The sequence below is a fragment of the Pinus tabuliformis genome, chromosome J (assembly GCF_031772625.1).
Source record: "Pinus tabuliformis cultivar Carrire ecotype Pingquan chromosome J, CPIR1, whole genome shotgun sequence".
In the NCBI taxonomy this organism is placed as follows: Eukaryota; Viridiplantae; Streptophyta; class Pinopsida; order Pinales; family Pinaceae; genus Pinus; species Pinus tabuliformis.
Window position 1 is genome coordinate 615,998,890 of NC_142295.1, and position 19,889 is coordinate 616,018,778.

At 39.0% G+C, this 19,889-nt stretch overlaps 1 protein-coding gene across 1 annotated transcript in view; it reads right to left on the reverse strand.

Annotated features, from left to right (window-relative positions):
* Positions 1-19,889, reverse strand: part of LOC149228458 (uncharacterized) — a 412,049-nt gene that overhangs the window by 239,857 nt on the left and 152,303 nt on the right. The window contains exons 11-13 of the mRNA XM_089380786.1: positions 1,260-1,324; positions 1,071-1,137; positions 759-872 (exon numbers count right to left, since the gene is read on the reverse strand). Of these exons, the coding sequence (XP_089236912.1) occupies positions 759-872; positions 1,071-1,137; positions 1,260-1,324 (246 nt within the window). The remainder of the gene's footprint in view (positions 1-758; positions 873-1,070; positions 1,138-1,259; positions 1,325-19,889) is intronic.

Consider the following 19,889-nt stretch of genomic DNA (forward strand, 5'->3'; position numbering starts at 1 on the left):
GAAATTTTTTTGCCTAGATTCCAGCCACTTTTAGCCGTCCGGGCAATTCCTCCGCCTCGTTAGACGATTCCTTTAGAATAAAAACTATCCAAGATAACCTTAATTTCTTCCTTTCTCTCTCAATATGTATAGAAGGATATTTCCCTCGAACAATATAGCCTTAATTTCTTCCTTTCTCTCTCAATATGTTTAGAAGGATATTTCCCTCGAGCAACATTATTATGCAACAGAATTCAAAAAATAATTCAGTTAAAACAACAGATTTTTTTGGTGCAAAGTCACATTTTTGGAGTCAATAAACACTAGGCAAACCCAAAAGGGAGAATCCTCTGCAACTCATCATAACTTGACTAGAATCTCAGCAATAACTGAACAAACTAAATATACTTAAATTGTTCAAAACGGCTCAGACATGTAAAATTAAACACACAGATATGGGTCAAGATTGGTCATATTTGATCCAATGGCCAAGCTCAGTCAAATTTGCTCAGAATGGTTTAATCCAATTAAACTTCATTCAAATGCATCTAGTGGTACTGGTGAGTTTTTCCAAGTTTGATCAGCTCCTGGCCTTTCAAGTAAACTCGGGTCATTTTGGAACCAACCCAAGTTGACTTCACCAAACTACTCAAGATTTAGTTAAGTCATATTACTATGGTTTGTTATAATTGATCAGTTATTGCAAATGTGACCGATGAGAATGGTGTGTAAGCAGTCACCTATGGGAAAAGAGAACAAACAAAGATCATTAGACTTACCTTCCGGGATGAAGATCTGGAAAATAGATAGGCCGAAGTTGGTCTTCATTAGACAGAAAGTTACAATTGATATGTATCCAAGGATAAATTACCCACTGCATTGGTTCACGAGTGCTGCAAATTGTGTTGAACATAAGAGAATAAGAAAACCAACAGTAAAAATTACTCTTTATGAAAATCCTTTTCAAAATGATTTCCTTTAAATGTTAAATCTCTTCACATCAAAAACAAGATAATCTTCTGTTGCCTTAATAACACTACTGGGCGGATAACAAAATGGATGTAAGTTTAAAAAGGACAAAGAATACTAACTGGTTCAGAATAAAACTTGAGCATATCATCATGTAATATGAGAACTCATTTCCTTGGCTTATAAAACCTGCAGCACATTTTACAGTATGTCAAACATTCCAAATTAGATGTGCTTAAATGAGAGAACTCAAAATAAGAAAAGGAAAAATGAATGAAAACAAGCAAAGAAGTAAAGATAACATTTTATACCAAGACGTGAAATCTCCAAAGCCAACCGTCCAAGTCCAGCCCCAGGAACCAAGCAACTAGGTGAACTACATTACATAACATTAAAACTTGCCATATTAGCCGAACCACAAAGACTGTCTATAAATAGTGAAAACAATCTAATCCAATTTGTTGAGCCATACATGTGAAACGCATTATTTTAGCATTGTCATTATTTATGAAATTAAAATTGCTGTGATGGTAAGTTATATTGTAATAACATAAGGAATATTGCTTCCCGTAAGTATTTGTTGCCACTTTCTTGATTTATCAGGGTAACATGACACCAGTCTCATAAATTAAAGTCCTTCCTGGCAATCTACATAAAAATAAACTAAACTTTAATACAACTAAACGAAAGCATAAACATGATGTACTTTTAAAGAACTATGAGCCACATATCTTTCTAGTAAAGAGTATATCCCATCAACAGGTGTAACTAACTAACTAATTATATATCCCATCAAGAGGATAACTAACTAACTAATTATATATCCCATCAAGAGGATAACTTCTTTCTTTCCTGATGTCATGTATGGTGCAAAGAACAAAAGCAAAGTTGAGGCACAAAAATAAACTAGACTTTAATACAACTAAATGAAAGCATAAACATGATGACTTTTAAAGAACCATGAGCCACATATCTTTCTAATAATGAGCATATCCCATCAACATAACTAACTACTAGTTATATCAATGTTGTTAAAAGCGCGAGCGGGATTTAATCGGCGCCGGGAAAAAAGCGGAAAAAATCGGCAAAAGCGGAAAAAAGCGGGAAAAAAGCGTTTGGCACAAAAATATTCATTTTTTTTCATTTTTTTTCAATTTTTTTAATATCTAAACCATCTACAACATAAAATAAATACATTGACACATAAATATGATAAAAAAACTAATATATAAGATGTTTAATATCATTTCTAGCGCTAAAATCACACATAACATTGAATCATGTCCTGAATAGTAAGTCCTGAGTCCCAACTCAGCCTCAAAATATCAACAAAAAATATGATAATGTATCTCATCATGTCATAATGTCATATACAATAAAATGAAAGTCTAAGACTCTAATCCTATTGATTTCCTCTGCCCCTCTTGCGAGAAAATGTCACTGCTTTCCCTTTCCCCCTAGATGAAGACGCTGGTGCCTGTGCTGGTGGAAATGGCAGTGGAGTCTGACGTGCTCTAGAAGCTGAAGAAGTAGAAGTAGCAGCTACTGTAGGTAGACGGAGACCACGTTCTCTACTGGTGGCAGTGGTAGCCCGGGTAGGCGGTGTCACCTCCTCCTCCTGCTCCTCCAACTCCTCCTCCTCCTGCTCCTGCTCCTCCTCCTCCTCCCCCTCCTCCTCCCCCTCATCCTGCACTAACCAATCATCAGTGGGATCCATGAGAGGCCTCTCGGTCTCAACCCTCCATTTAGCAGTGGTGTCAATCCCATCCAATGAGATGGCATCCATATCAGGTGTCTTCTCTAGTTGCCTCACCCACAATCGAAGATTGTAGTAGACATAGACCATGTCATTAAGTCTATGGGACTCCAACCTGTACAAAGTTCATGAAATAATAATTAATAATTAATATTATAAAAAAATATTGTTTAATGAATTCAAAAATTTATTTGGAAATTTGCAATATTTTAAATGTTTAAGTGTTAAGTTGTTAACCTATTGCGCTTCTTGTTGTGTATTTTTTCAAATACACTCCAATTGCGCTCACATCCCGAGGAGCTGCATGTTTGGGTGAGGATGCGTACGGCAAGCTTTTGCAAAAGGGGTACTCTGCCACCATACATCTTCCACCATGCGTCTACAACAAAATTACAAATAAAATTTTAAATAAACATAAGAAAAAAATGGAATTTGAAATTTTGAAGAGACAATGAAATTTGAAACAAAGTTACAAAGTACAAACTAAAAAATACCTGGCATTTTAATCGTCCTATCAGTGACAGCCATCTCAAAGCCAAATGTGCCACCTGCCATCTTATATGTCTCAATTTGTTTTGAGATCTCTATACGTTGTTCTGGAGATCTCACCATCTTCTGGACACAGGTTAATAATCCATCCACGATCTCAGCATCAAAATCAAACCCACATGCATAAGAAAATGCAGGGTTCAGGAAAAGCCCAGCAGCATGAATGGGACGATGGAGTGTGTTGTTCCATCGCTCATCAATGACTTCCCATAGAAGGAGTTGTCTCTGAAACCCATCATCTCCCTTATCATCATAGTAGGACAGAATGGCTTCTTTGGCCCTGTCCATGGCTTCATACAAATAGCCCATTGCGGGCTTCTCACCATCAACCAGCCGAAGAACCTTTACCAAAGGTTCAGTAACAGCGCACACCTCCTGCACTCCCGCCCAGAAGTCTTCCTAGTATGAAACTAGTCTACACACGGCCTCTCCTTCTGGTTTGCGGCTCATTGACAAAGCACGCCACTCCTCTGAAAGAAACATTCTCTTCAAATCCCACATAGAATTCAAGAGGGATTGAAGAGATATGAAACTCGTCGCAAACCGTGTAATGGCGGGGCGCACCAACTCTTTGTTGTTGGTGCATTTTCTCATCAAGCTAAGCACAGATGTGTGATTGTAAATAAATTTTGTGATGCTTTTTGATGAGTCAACAATCTCTTTGACAAAGGGAATTTTCCCTATGTCCTCTAACATCAAATCAATACAATGGGCAGCACAAGGTGTCCAAAATAAAGTAGGATGCCTGTCCATAAGCATTCTACCAGCAGCAACATAATTTGCAGCATTGTCCGTTATGACTTGAACAACATTTTCTGCACCCACCTCCAAAATAAACACATCCAGCAAATCACATAAAGTTCTTGCATCTTTGATTTGATGAGTTGCATCAATAGATTTGATAAACATAGTCCCCTTGGGACAACTAACCAAGAAGTTTATAAGGGTTCTCCCCTTTTGGTCAGTCCAACCATCTGACATAACAGTGCATCCTGTTTGTGCCCATGATGCCCTAAAATCCTCCAATCTTTGGGTGCAGTCACGCTTTTCCTCTTGAAGAATCCGGCCTCTGAAATCATGAAGAGAAGGGATTTTGTACCCCGGGCCAACACTGGCAATAGCATCAACAACAGGTTGGAAAAATGGATTATTCCTTACAATGCTGAAAGGAATATCACTCCAGAGGAGAAATTTTGCCATCAACCTATCAGCTTGTTCTTTTTCAGTTCTTTTTAGCATTGAACCGATAGTTGGTTGTGAACCAGGTGTGGTTCGAGGAACAAAAAATGATGATGCAGCTACCGGATTGACTGACGCTGCAGTAGAACCAGTGCCACTTGGCCCACTTCCTTCAGCTGACCTTTTTAGTTGCCTTTTGAGTTCTTCTTTGGCCTCTCTAGTGTGCTCTAATTCTCCCAATGCTCTCATGGCTCTTTGGATAATTTCAGGATTTGTATATGTACAGGGCCCCACATCACGTCCAGGGATTTGTGCAAGGTGGAACTTCAACCTGTACACCCCCTCGAATATCTCCTTTCCACACAACTTGCAATTCAAGTTTTGTCTATCATTCGGAGCTTTAGGTTCACCATATTCCCAGAAAGGATCCAATTTCCTTGGCATGTTTGTTTTTGAATTTTGAATTTGCAAACCTATGGAAAAATAAGGATTAGGAAATAGGAATTTAGGATTACATAATACAAATTACAATTTAGCATTTACAAAATTACAAGTTAATTATTTCCAAAATCCCAATTTCCAAACCCAAGTTACCCAACCAAATGCCAATGGCAAATGCCAAAAAACAATGAAAATTCAAAAAACATAAACAATGTTTAAAAAAAATGAGAAAATAAAAATAAAAAATTGGTTCTCATAGTCATAACAAATTACCCATCCCAAATCAATGAAAAATTACAAAAAATTCTTTAAAAACAATGAAAAACAAAGTTTTTAAAGAAGCAAAACAAAAAAAAATTAATCTACATACCGTTTTTATGGACAAATTGGTGATCTTGTCTTGGATTTCTCCTAAAAACACTTGGATTCGCTCCCAAACTCGACGGAAACCCTTCAGCTCCTCTCCCTCAGCTCTTCTCCTCCTCCTCCGCGCGGCGACAGCATAATGACATAAAAAAAATTCGTTTTTGCCTATTAAAAGCCCGCTGCCCGCGCATCTGACGATTTTTTCGGAAAAAATCGCTATAAAAAAAATGCCGCGATTTTTTGGGATAAAAATCGCGATTTAAGCGGATTGGTGATAAAATCGCGATTTTTTCAAAAAATCGCGATTTTAACAACACTGAGTTATATATCCCATCAAAAAGATGACTTCCTTCTTTCCTGATGTCATGTATGGTGCAAAGAAAAAAAGCAAAGTTGAGGCCTGTACCCAGGGTTGGAATTTGACAGGGAAAATTGACATCGCGGGGCATTTTTCCCATATTTGACATTTAAGAAATTTGCATAATCGTCTTCCCTAAAGTGTTCTGACGTTTACAAAATGTAATTTTGTTTGTTTATTATTTTCCGAAAACATTATTAATACTCTATATCAAGATGTGTTCCATTTGGGCTGAGGCCTGTCATCGTGTTACCTGTGGAAACTATTCTGTGTGACAGTTTGCTTGCCAAGAATGACGAAATATGTGCCAGGAAGCGCTTGGTGCCAGGTAAGCCTCGATTAGTCATGTACTTTTGACTGCTTGCAAGCCAGATGAATGATCACGATTCACATCGAAAGGTCTGTCACATCCATTTATGCACGGAGCATTGAGTAAGACTGCAAGGAGTACGTGGACATTAATGCTGCCTCTCCTTGCACCTCTCTCGTGACAGTCACCATATTTTTCTGAAAACAGAAAGATCTCGCCTTCTGTTCCGATTTTTGGTGATGCACATCAAAACTTCGCAATCTTACAGTGGTGAAATTGTGCATATTTTCACGCTTCCCAGCAATTCCCATGAAAACTCTGCAATTTTATCTGGCGGTGAGATTGCAATGTGCATAGACAAGAAGGAATCCAATTTTTTCTAAAATTAGAAATGAAATAGTGTCAACGTGAAGCCCTGATCCCTATTTTCCCTTGCCGTGAAAGTCCCGACAGCGAACATCCCAAGGATTCGGCAGATTGACTGGCATTTGTTATTTTTTAGTAATTTGTTTTCATCCATGTCTTCATAGTGCAAGACTGGAAAGCTCGGTATGCGGTGAGTGTTGAACTGGGTTATAACTTATTATGGATGCACGGCAGCCTTGTCATGCCTTTGAAAGCCCTGCTTTTCTTATTATATCATGATTCATTGCTTTTCCCCTTTCAATCTCTATTTTTTCGCTCGATCATCCAATCTCTGTTAACCGAATGAATCACTATTACCATGTTGAGGAGAGAAACGAGTGAGCACAGGCAGTTGGAGTACAGGGATTTACAGTTTCTACTGAAGCAGAACAGCACAGAACCTCAATGATGGGAATGGAGGAAGAAGAACAAGAAAGGAAGCCTGTGGAGGATCCTATTGTGATCAAGAAGAGGAAGAGGGAGTCGAGCACAGAAACAGAAGAAGCAACAGCAGAGGAAGAAGTTGTTCCAGAAGCTTCCAATGAGGAGGACCTCCAGGAGGATCCTCTTATGATCAAGAAGAGGAAGAGGGAGTTGAGCACAGAAACAGAAGCAGCAGCGGAAGAAGTTTTTCCATAGGCTCCCAATGAGGAGGACCTCCAGGAGGAGGAAAATCAGCTTCTGCCAACAAATCCTTATACGATTGCCAGAAGGTAAATATCTCCTCTTTGTCATGTGTTTTATGTTCTCATTCAGTTTTTTATTTAATCTTCTCCCAATTTTGTATATATGAAGAATATTTTGATTTTTAAGCAGCAGTCCAACTTAATAATGGTTGATTTTGTTGCTAGCATTTCCATGTGAGCCTTCTCATAAATAACTGCAACTTTCTACTAATTATGCGTTTAAGAATATTTTGATTTCTATGGGCACCGCCACAGTAAGTTTCTCCTACTAACGTTGGTTGCAATTGGTTGTGGAATAAGTGTGCTTGCTTGGCCTTGCCCTCCATGACATGTCGTTTGGGTGCATGGTTGTAAAACAATAATCGGATATGCCTCTGTATGGTGTTTGGAATCTGGATTCCCTCCTACTATTATAAAACCTCCTCCCCTCTCCTCCTAGAATTCTGTTATTGAATGCCAAATATGCTGTCGAATTTGCTTGGATTTCTCTTAGGGACTTGCTTTCTGTTGTTTTGCTGAGTGAAGGTATCAACTGGAATTGATGCACAGTAAGTAGTCTGTGGTTTTTGTAGTTTTACTGAGCAGCCCAAAAGCTAGTTTTATCAAATCAACATCATATCAGAGTACTCACTCTACATTTCATGAATAAACTTTGGCTATAAATACTTCCTAGCAGTACTTCTGGTTGGGTGGTACTGTGTAAACTCAACAAAATATTTCTTTCTTTATGCAAATTAATATAAGTGTAGGTTTTATATATTAAAACTGACCTGAACTATCAGCAAAGTACGTTTCATTGGCGTTATATGGGTTAATATTTAGTATAAGTCTTTGATATTAAGACTTCACTGTCAAGCAGGTTGACAAACGTTTATATCTCACGTGGCTGAATTCATTGGGTTAAGAAAAGCTAAGATGTTGGCGGAAATAAAAAGAGATAGGGATCTGATACAAAATGCAGCGTCCATCGTTATGAATCCAGGCCACCATAAAAATTTATAATAATCAAATTGTACAAATCAAAAATTGGATGAACTATCGCAGGCCACCAATAAACTACCCAGAAATTTGTCAATTAGTGTTTCTCCCATTGCCATATTAACCCATCCATAGTTCCCTTGCTATCGCTAACGAGTCAAATAGCACTTCGTTGTTATTAAGCCATCCATACTGGGTAAGATTACCTTCTACTTTTCTCCTAGTAACATATCAAGTTCGTTAGCTACGCAATATCGGTCTCGGTGTCCAAGTCCATGATCAACTAAAAGTATCAAAATGCATCATCGGTAGCCTGCAGCCTGCAGGATTTCAAATTTTGTATAAGATTACTAAAATATAATATAGTTTAGTGTTTAGAAAGAAAGAAAGAAAGAAAGAAATTATTTTAACGTCCACGAGGGTAAAAATAGCCTATGGGACAGATTGCTTCTTCCTCTGCTTCATGTATTCGGCCCTTTTTCTGTGAAGCTTCACAATAAATGCTCCCAGCTTCTCGACAAACCCCTCGCTAAATAGATTATCCCAAGAGCTAGCTGCCAGTATATGTGCATAACTTTCCCTGTTATCTTTGAAGGCCTCACATTCTAAAATGAAATGTTTTTCTGTTTCCACCTTTCCAGAAGAACAAAAAATGCATACTCTTTCCTCCCACACTTCCTTTGGCCTTTTCCAGTGCCCTGTTTCACAATGGAGTTGATGAGAATTAGTCCTTAATTGAGCAATAAGAATTTTGGCTCTCCAAGAAATATTGGCCTCTATGCATGCTTTTGGTTGATGATTATGAATGGGATTAAACACTTCAATATAGTAATTTTTCTTTCTTCCTAGCTCCTTATCCCAAGTACGTTTGTGGAACTTTTCCATAACAAAAGCTTTTATCTCTTTGTTGTTTATGGGACACGCGTTCAAGCAAATACCCCATTTACTAAACCATCTATTATTTTGTTGCATCCAAGTGTTTTTGCTCTTGCACAATCTATCATTAAAGACAACCTTAGGCCATCTACCCTCTTCCATTTGCTCAATTTTTTTTAAATACCTTATGACTCGCACCATAGCAATTGCTTCAATAGGAGCAGTGTCTGTTTCACTTAACAAGATATCATAAAGAACTGCACTTTTAATCTTAAATTTGTTTGTAATCAAACACTTCTGAATTTTCTCAATTTGTCTCCACTGCATGTCAGAGGTACAGCTAGCCCACGGTTCACAACCATAGAGAATCACGAAAATCACTAAAAGCCCAAAAAGTGTTTGAGTGGTCTTCCAGTCCCATAACTCTGCCTCTCTATACCTATTTTGAAAAGCATAAAATGATTTCCAACCCCCCAAAGTTCTTTTCTTTCTACAACCATTCCAGCTTACATTTTTGTTGAAGTCAATCCCGAGGTATTTGTAATCCGCAACTTCTTCCAAAATGTTGCCTTCAAAGTAGAACTTATGCTGGTTATGCTTTCTTTTCTTAGAGAATACCACTACTTTCATTTTGCTAATATTGACTTGCATCCCCACACTTCTACAAAAATGCTCAAGGGATAGTAAGTGGCAGTGCTATTGCAAACCAAGAGCCGATTTAGCAATCAGAATAAGATTATTTGCATACAAAAGAAGCCTTATAACAAACTTGCACAAATAGATACCATCACCCCCTTGCGAATTTAACCACTCCTCAAGCTTGTCGATATATAAACCAAAAAGGGTAGGGGACAGTGGGCAACCTTGCTTGACCCCGATATCGATTCTAAAACTTTCAGAAATGCCTGCTGAAGTTCTAATTTTGACTTTCACATCTTCATACAACCTATGCACAGCTGCTCTCAAATGTTCAGGAACCCCAAGTTCCTCCATTCCCTACCAAAGTTTATCCCTAGGAACCGAATCAAACGCTTTTCTGAAATCAACAAAATACTTCTTCCTTTTTCTCCCAAACTTTTTCAATGATGTGCCTTAAAGTTATGCAATGATCAACTGCGGAATGTTTAGGTCTAAAACCTGCTTGCCCTTCAGCACACTTATCTCTTTCTTCTGCCCACTTGCTAATTTTGTTTTCTAGCATGCTTCCAAATAGCTTTGCAAACAAAGGGTTTATCATGATGGTCCTATAATTGGATGGATTATTGACGTCACCGCTCTTGAAAAGAGGTATTGCCAGACTAGTTGACCAATCTGTGGGGAGCCCTTGTTGTATGATGTTGTTGAAGATTTTTGTAATGTGAGGTGCAAGAATCTTTGAGCCCCACTTTAGATATTCTGCTTGGAGTTCAGCTAAGTCTTTTGCTTTTCCAACACCCAACTTCTTGATACCCATCTCTACCTCTTGTACCGTGAAGAGTTCAGTATCAGTGTTGACCAAGGGGGGAGGGTCAACCTTGGGAACCTACTTATAGAGTTGTCTTGCATAATCAAACCATTTAGAAGCTGTAATATTATTTCCAATATGTATCTTTTTCGGTTGGAGCTCCTTCCAAAATAATTTGGGATTATTTTTCCCAAGGAAGATTAGTTCTTCCCTCCTTGAAACCATGAAATCAGCTTTTTTCTTGCTTAATAATTGCTTGTACGATTTGAGCTTTATGTTATCCTTGTTTGACTCTTTCCACATTCTCCTTACCTTTTTGCATTCCTCGTCAAACTAAGCATTAACTGGAAAGCAATTTGTTTCAGACTTCTTAATTTTTGTTCGTTTGCACTTTGCAAGTGTGCATTGAATTAAATGTGTTAATTCATGACTATGAAGGCCGTGAATTGTAACTTTCTCCTTTTCAAAGAGCCTTTCTAGCGCCATTTTGAAGGTATTACAATTTTCTGGCGTCAAAAGAATTCTACCTTGTGGGAGATTTTGTTGGACATGTTGAATTTTTAACTCTAATTGTTTTTTTCCAATGCAAGAGAAACAGAAATAAATTGGCTTGTGATCTGATTTCAAATCCCACAACTGATCTCCAACCAAAACTTCTTCCATTTTCTCACACAAACCATGCGAGCAAATTACATAATCTACCACACTTGTTCCATTGTAAGTATTTCAAGTGAAATTACCGGACATTGCCCATCTAGTCAAGCCATTACAAATGACTAAATCAAAGGCCCCACATAGAGTAAGCAATTGTTCACCAAAGAAATTGCAGCCCTTGTCCTCTGAAATTCTTTCCCACTGATGATTACTTTCTTCTGTAAGCCAAATAAGGTCACAATCATCTTTACAACAAAAAATGCTAGCTTGCTCACTTCCAGTCTTAGCATTGAAATCACCCACTATAAGGACTTCACCTAGCTGCGAATATGTTGCAATATCCGCTTTTAAAGCTGCAAATGGATCTTTGTGGTCAAGCCCTCTACTTTTGTAGATTTTTGAAACCTGTGGCGCAAAATAGCATGTTGCAATTCTGATGTGGTTTCCATTTTCTAATATTTTAAACCAAATGAATTGCTTATTTGAGTCTTCTTTTTCTAACTGAATAAGACGACCTTCTTTCTCCCTTACTAAAACCATGATACCCCCGTGTCCTTTGCCATTCCTTGTTGCCTTGTTCCACACTGCCATCTTCCAGTGTCCTTCAAACAAAGGTGTCTTGCACCCTTCATGCTCATGTGTTTCTATGAGGCAAATTTTGTCTCTATTTTCCGCAATAGGCCCTAACCCAGGTCCTCGTTTCCATGGGTAAACCTCTGCAGTTCCAACAAACTAATCTTAAGGAAACCTGGGTATGACTTGATCGCTATTTATTTTGACATGCAAGACTCACATTTTAGTCTTTGTCCCTGTTTTCCCATACCGACCTTGCTTTTTGATTTCTTGTTGAAGAGTTTGTTGCCTCTTCTTTATTACCATCTTGCTGCTTTGTTCTAGGAGGTCCAAATTGCGCTATCACAGCTTTGCCTTTATAAATCCATGCTCTCTTTCCTTCATCTCTTGCTGCCCTAACCTTTAAAATTTCCTCCCTTCTTTCCTCCTGTTGTTTCACAGTTAAATATTTTTCTAGGAAAAAACGAGAACCCCTCAAGAGATGTTTCTTGCTTAGAATAATATATTTATTGCGCAAGCTAGGCATAATGAGTTTTATGGGCCTCGCTCTTTCCCCGTTAAACTTACCCACCCTCCATGCTTGACATATTTGTCCTTGCCATATTTGTCGTGACCTCCTGAAATCTTTCTCCTCCTCGAACTTCACAACTCGCCTGACAACCACTTTCCTCTACGCAGGAATATAAATCCGATAAGCTTTCGAGGTCTCGCTATAACCCACAAAGATGCCCTTGTTTGCAGTGAGCTCTAGCTTGGTCTTGTTCTCCTTGGGGACATAGGAATATGTAAGGCACCCAAAGATACGAAAGTGTCCAACATCAGGTTTCTTCCCAGAAAGAGCCTCCTCCGGAGTCACATTCCCCAAGACACGATGTGGACTCCTGTTCTGCAAGAACACAGCAGTGTTGCAAGCCTCTGGCCACAAAAATAAAGGTAACCCTTGATCATGAAGCATGGCTTTGGCAGCCCCTGTAATGGATCTGTTCTTCCTCTCTGCAACCCCATTCTGTTGGGGGTAGTAAGGAACTATGAACTCCCTTCTAATGCCTACCTCAGCACAAAATTCAACAAACTCACCAAGGGTATACTCCCCTCCATTGTCCGACCTGAGGACCTTGATCTTCCTACCTGTCTGGCTCTCCACAAGAGCTTTGAACTCTTGAAACTGCTTGAAGACCTCACTCTTGGTCTTCAAGAAATAAATCTAGGTCTTCCTGGACTGGTCATCCAGGAATAAAACATAGTACTCATAGCCACTCAAGGATACATGAGACATCCGACCACTCACATCGGTATGAATCAAGTCAAGGATCCCGATCGCTCTATTGTCACTGTTGGGAAAATGGGATTTGGCAAACTTCCCCATAGCCCATCCTTTATATACATCAAGGTGATCAGAATTGAAATCTGGCACACTAGTGGTGATCTCCTGCAATGTACTCAAAGCCCCATGATCTATGTGCCTCATCCTGCGGTGCCAAATCTCGCACAACTTTGAACTGCTAAATCTGTTGTCGGTCCTATCTCGGGTGCTGCGACTCAATGCCACTAGGGGCTGGAATGAGAACTTGTACACCTTGGCATGGCGCACACCAATCTCTCTAGCTAAAGAAGCTGGAGTTCCCCTAGGATATATAAGCACCTGCCCTCTCCTAAACAACACATCATACCCTCTGTCCTCAAGTGCTGAGACAGATATCAAGTTCTTCTTCATTCCAGGCACATATAGAACATCTGACACTTTCAAGGGAGGTTGGGTCCCCTATCAAATGGCAATGTCCTCACATCGACTGCTCTAACAATGCTTTCATCACCAATTACTACCTCCATATCAGTATCACCCTCTAAAAGCTCTGAGAAGTACTCTCTGACTCTTATCATGTGGCAGGAAACACCACTGTCAACATACCAAATGCTAGAAGATGCTCTACTAGTAGTGGGGAATGCACACTCCCTCTGAACTTGTATGACCGGTGATCCTGCACTAGTGGCCTCACAAACTATGAACCCAAACTCACGATCAAATCTCTCTAAGAAGCTCTCTATCTCTACAGAAGCTGCCATGGGTTTGTCTTTCCCTTCCTTGTTCTTCTTCTACGAACACACAACAACATAGTGTCCCAACTTTTGACAATTCCAACATTTGACTTTGGAATAGTCCTTCTCCTTGTTCTGTTGCTTGCCTTTACCTTTGCTTTTTCCTCCACTGTTGGATGCTTGCTTCTTTGCTCTGCCCTTCTTGACTTTGGAATAGTCCTTCTCCTTGTTTTGTTGCTTGCCATTACCTTTGCTTTTGCCTCCACTGCAGGATGCTTGCTTCTTTGCTCTGCCCTTCTTGCCTCTTGCTAACAATGCCACATTGTCATCCTCCACCTGTTTGGCTGCCCAAGATGGTTCTTTATGATCTCATTCTGAATGCAATCATCCCACAACCTCTCCCAATCAGGAAGGTTTTCCCGTGCAACCGTGTCATCCACAAAATTCTCCCAAGTCTTGGGAAGACCATTCAAAGCAATTCTCACCAACTCAGTGGGTGCAATGATCTCACCTACAGCTGCCAACTCATCTCTCACTGAAGTGATCTTTGTGAGGTATGTTGTAGCACTGTCAGTCTTAGCCATTTTAATGGCCTTCAGTTTCTCCTTTAGGACCATTTTTTGTTTTCATTTGACCTCTGGTAAAAACTGGTCAATGATGTCCACATCTCATGTGCATAAGTTTTTCCTCTCACATGAGGAATGACATGGTCTTTGATTCCTTCCAGAATCAATCTTTTTGCCTTAGCATTTCTTTTTGTTAAACTCTGTCAATTGTACAGGGTCAACAGGTACTACTACTGGGTTCTGTGTGGTATTTACCATAATGCCCCAGACTTTTGCTTCCTCAAAAATGCTCTAGATTCTCTTCTTCCATGTATTGTAGTTGTTCTGCCCATCCAACCTGTCTTCAACTCTCAAACCCAAAGACGTTTCATTATCAATTTATCATACTAAACTGAAATTTTCAAAACTATGGTAAAGGTTTATGTTTTCTGTGTAAAAATTGGCATGCTGTAATTTTCACTTTGCTGTCCCAAACTGCACTTTTTAGCGAACCAAACTCTGATACCATGAAGAAATTTCAACCCCCACTCCGGTTATCAGTTTCTCTTATCACTCCATGCATTTAGTTTTAAATCCAAGCATGATAAAAATTCAGAAATATGGAAATGACAATAAATTTCTAAAAACACAAATTTAGAGATTTCACAACTGCTGAAATTGCAGAAATAAAACACAGTGAAATTATGACAGCCACACACAGAAAATAACACTAATTTTTTGTCAATGTGACCCTAGAAAAACCCCCTACAACTCTTGGGGAAAACCAGTTTGAGAGCTCTTCTTTATTTCTGAAAATGTTTTTAAAGAGAAATGAAATACACAGTGAAAATTCCAACAACCACAAATTACAACTTATCTCGATTTCCATGCTTGAACTCCACCTCGAAAATTGTGCCAATCAGCGAACAGCCAAAACAAAAAAATTTACAGCATTAAATGTTGTACAACCAGCCTCAAAAAACATGCCCAAAACTTGTTATCCCTCTTCCTAGATTTCTATGCCTTTCTCTTGTTGTACGGTTTTTCCTTGGGATGCATGCCAATAAATGTTGTTGCCCAGATTTGTTGAAATGTCTTCTTGTTGCTCTCTTTCACTTCCTCACTGCTCAGAAATTTTCTCCTTTCTCTCTCTTTTCTCTCTCAAATGCTCAGGAAAGAATGAATGATATTTTCCTCTTCTCTTCTCCTTTTATTCTCTAAATGACCTTTTGGGTCACCCTAAGATCTAATGGCTACGATTCATTTAGATCTAGGGATGAAAATAAATGTGCATTTAATTTTCACTTTCTATTTTTTAACTCACCCAATTAAATAAAGACCCACTTAGCCTTTTATTTCCATAGTCACTTTTTCACTTTCTAATTGTTCATTGAATTTAATAAAGTCACCTTTAAATTAGAATGTAACTTTACCACCTATAAAGCCACTTTTAAATTAGAATGTAACTTTACCACTTATAAAGTCGCTTTTAAATTAAATTGAATTTACCACTTATAAAGTCACTTTAGGAGAAAAGTACAAATAAATTTGGACACTTTTCCCTAGGCCAAAGATCAAAACCTTAGGCAACCACTTGTCCTCTTGTACCAAAATTTTAACAGCTTCCTCAACCAAACAGCTTCACAAGAGGCCATGCTAGCAGCTACGTATTCAGCCTCAGCGATGCTCAAGGCAACCAATTTCTGCTTCCTACTCATCCAGGATATTGAAGCAAAACCCAAAAAAAAACAGCATCTAGAAGTGCTTTTGCGATCCACCACACTGCCAACCCAATCAGCATCAGAATAACCATGCAGCCTCTCATCTCCGGCAGTATCTCAATCCATGAGTGATTGTACCCTGAAGATATCTCAGAATATTCTTGGCACCAATCCAATGTATATGATGAGGCTCAACCATATATTGGCTTAACGTGTTAACTGCAAAACATATCTCCGAATGGGAGTTCACCAAGAACATTAGCGCTCCTATGAGTTGACGATACTCAGAAGCATTTCCCAATTCAGGTCTGGCAGCACTACCACATAACTTCTTAAAGTTAAGTTCCATCGGAGTAGTCACAAGCTCACGGTCTACCATCCCAAAGCTTTCCAATATCTTCACAACATGTTTTCCCTGAGATAGGAAAACTTCACCTCGCTTTTTCCAAACCTCCAACCCTAGGAAGTAGTGCATCAGTCCTAGGTCCTTCATCTCAAATTCAGAAGCCAACTCCCTCTTACATTTGTGAATGAGAGGGTTTGCACCTGTCAGAAAGACGTCGTCCACATAAAGTACCAGAATGAGATGTTTATCATTTTCAACCTTAAAGTAAAGGTTCAGATCGGCTTCACTTCTAGTGAATCTCAGCTTCATCAGATAGCTATCAGTCCTCTCATACCAAGCCCGGGGTGCTTGCTTTAAACCATAGAGAGATTTCTTCAACCTTCATACATGAGATTCCTGGTCATGAACCTCAAACCCCTCGGGTTATTCCACATAGACTTCCTCTTTGATCGAACCATGCAAGAAAGCGGTCTTGACATCCATCTGATGTAGGTTCCATCCTTGCGAGGCAACAAGGGCTATGATCGAGCGGATGGTGGTGTATCAAGCAACAGGTGCAAATATATCATCATAATCTACACCTTCCTTTTGAGAGAAACCTCGAGCAACAAAGCGAGCCTTGAACTTTTATGCACTTCCATCAGCTCTATGCTTGATTTTGTAGAGCCACTTAGAGGTGACAATCGATTTGTCCTGGGGACTAAGGACCACATCCCAGACATCATTCTTCATAATTGACTCGTATTCTTCATTCATAACATCCTTCCATACTTGTTGCTTCACAGCGTCTTCAAATGATGAAGGCTCATTTTGAATGATAGTGCTCATGACGGTCAAGTATCCTTGATACCTGTTCGGCTTCTTGCTTTCACGGAAAGTCCCCCTTGGTGCAATATGTCTCTCGGCATCTTCGAGAGTCTCCCTAAGCCATGAGGGTCTCCTCTTGGAGGAGGAGGGCTCTTGAGGAGGAGGATCAATAGGATCCATAGGTTCATCAATATCCAGCATTGTTTCATCTTCTTTTGCACCTTGTTTTCCAATGTCAGCTTCTTTGTCCTTCCTTGGGATAGGAAGGTTGTTGATCTTGTTTACGGTTATATCTTTGTCGAAGGTGACATCATGACTTATCTCAACATCCCTTTGACCAGCCACATAAATTCTATATCCCTTAGACTTTTCACTATAGCCCACAAAGACTCCTTCTTTCCCAAATGTACCCAATTTTCCTCTTTTCTCTTTCGGCACATGAAAATATACAGGGTTTTTGAAAATTCTAAACTAAGATACATCGAGTTTCTTACCAGTGAACATTTCTTCGGGAGTCTTGGAGTCCAATGCTTGATGAGGGCATCAGTTTTGAACATACACTGCGGTATTTGCAGCTTCAACCCATAGGAACTTCAGAAGCCTTTGATCATGAAGCATGGCACTAACAGCGTCTACAATAGTGCGATTCTTCCTTTCAGCCACACCATTTTTCTCAGGGGTGTATGGCGTTGTAGTCTCCCTCTTAATGCCAGCTTCTTTGCAGTAATCATGGAATTCATTGGATTCATACTTGGTCCCATTATCAGTCCTCAATATCTTGATTTTCTTTTCGGATTGGTTTTCGATCAAGGCTTTGAAGTGTCGAAACCAAGTGAACACTTCATCTTTCTTTTCCAAGAAGTAGATCTAGGTCTTATGAGAACAATCATCCGTAACGGTGAGATAATATAAGTATCCTCCCAAAGAGTTTACGGGCATCATACCAGATATGTCGAAGTGGATCAATTGCAATATATCTGTGGTCTTGCTATTACTTGAGGGGAATGGTCCCCTTGTAAGTTTTCCTTTGACACATCCCAGACATACACCTTCATGCTCTACTTTGAACTCGGGCATACCTGTCATCATCTGTCTCACATCAAGTAGGGCCTTGTAATGAAGATGGACAAATCTCTGATGCCATAGTTCAGATTGTAGAGATGTGTCGCAAGACATGGCTCCCAATGGACTTCCTCTAACTTGATACAAAGTGTCAACCCTGAACCCAAGAGTAAAAGCATATTTAAATTTTCTTTTCCAAATACGTACCTGTCCATCGATGAATGCCACCTTGAATCGTTAGTCTTCCATTGCCAAAATGGACACCAGATTCTTCTTGAGATCAGGTACATATAGTACTTCTTGTAAATGAATAGTGTTAGCTTGATTCAATTGAAGGGTAACATTCCCTACTCCCTTCACAGGATAGATGGCATCGTCTCCAAGGATGATCTCCAAGTTCGTCTCCTTTTCTATCAGATTAGAGAGAGCTTCCTTGTATCCGGTGAAATGCCTTGAGGAACCACTATCAATTAGCCATTACTAAGGACTTTCTTTAGTGTAGAGGCGTTTGTTCTTCATAGAAACTTTCTGTGTATCAGGTGGATATCAAATTTATTAATGCAGTTCCATGCTGCTTTGACCTCTTTTTCTATAGTAGAATAGTTTTTCTCAGGTGGGCTCCAAGTCCCTGAGACAAACTGAACTATGTATTCTTTTCCTTCTTTATTTTTCTTCAAAATTCCTCCCCACCCTTCATTGTTGACATCTATTTCAACAATTTTGAAAGAATCTTCATCAGCGATATGAAGAATAGGAAGATTTTTTACCTTCATTTCAATTCTTCTGACAACTTCAGTGTGGGCCTGAGACCAAGGTTCTGGATGTTTTTGCAGTCTTTTGTTGAGTAATAATCTATTTTTGGCGCAATCTTTGTAAAATCTACTTACATAGTTTAAACATCCCAAAAATCTCTATAATTGAGTTTTGTTAGTGATAATATCTGGAAATTTATCAGCAAATTCCAGAGCATGTTTTTGCAGAGTGATTTGCCCTTTTTTAATTGTATGGCCAATAAACTTGATACTTTTCTGAAATAATTCCATCTTTTTCTTGCTAAGAACCAATCCATTGGTTTTGACAAGTTGTACAAATTTCTAGATATGTTTAAAGTGATCATGGACGTTTTTAGAAAATATAAGTATATCATCAATGTATACTAGTAACCAATCAAAATATGGCCTGAAAATATTATCCATAACATTTTGGAATTTGGAGGGGGCATGCTTTAGTCTAAAAGGCATGATGTTCCATTTATAGTGTCCTGTTGGGACATTGAAAGCAGTCTTAAACTTATCATCTTCATTAGTTGCCACCTGTGAAATTCTTGATTTCATATCAAATTTAGAAAATACTTTAGCCCCTGGTATTCTTGTTAAAAGAAATCCTTTGTGAGGAATGGGGTAAGTATCATCTGAGAGGAAAGTATTCAGAGGTTTATAGTTTATGACCTGTCTTGGGATACCTCTTAACTAATCTGAATGTTTATTCACATAAAAACCATAGCAGTTCCAAGGATTGCTGGATTCTCTAATCAATCTTCTTTCGAGGAGGCTTTCTATCTCCTTTTGATAGAGATCTCTATATTCTTTGTTCATAGGGATTGCTCTGCTCTTGCAAGGTTTCCGTTCATACTTATCTTTGTAGGCAATTCTTCACAGTGTTATTTCTATGCCAAAACGCATTTGTTTCTTCAGCACAATATTCTTTTTCTATCTGTGATCTCAGAGTTGATATCCTTTGTTTAATTATAGGAGTATGAAGATGGTCTCCTATCTTTATGGTGGTATTTAGCTCCTTGAGCTCTTCAATTTTATTTTTTGCCTTTTCGATCTGCTGCATTGCTTATAC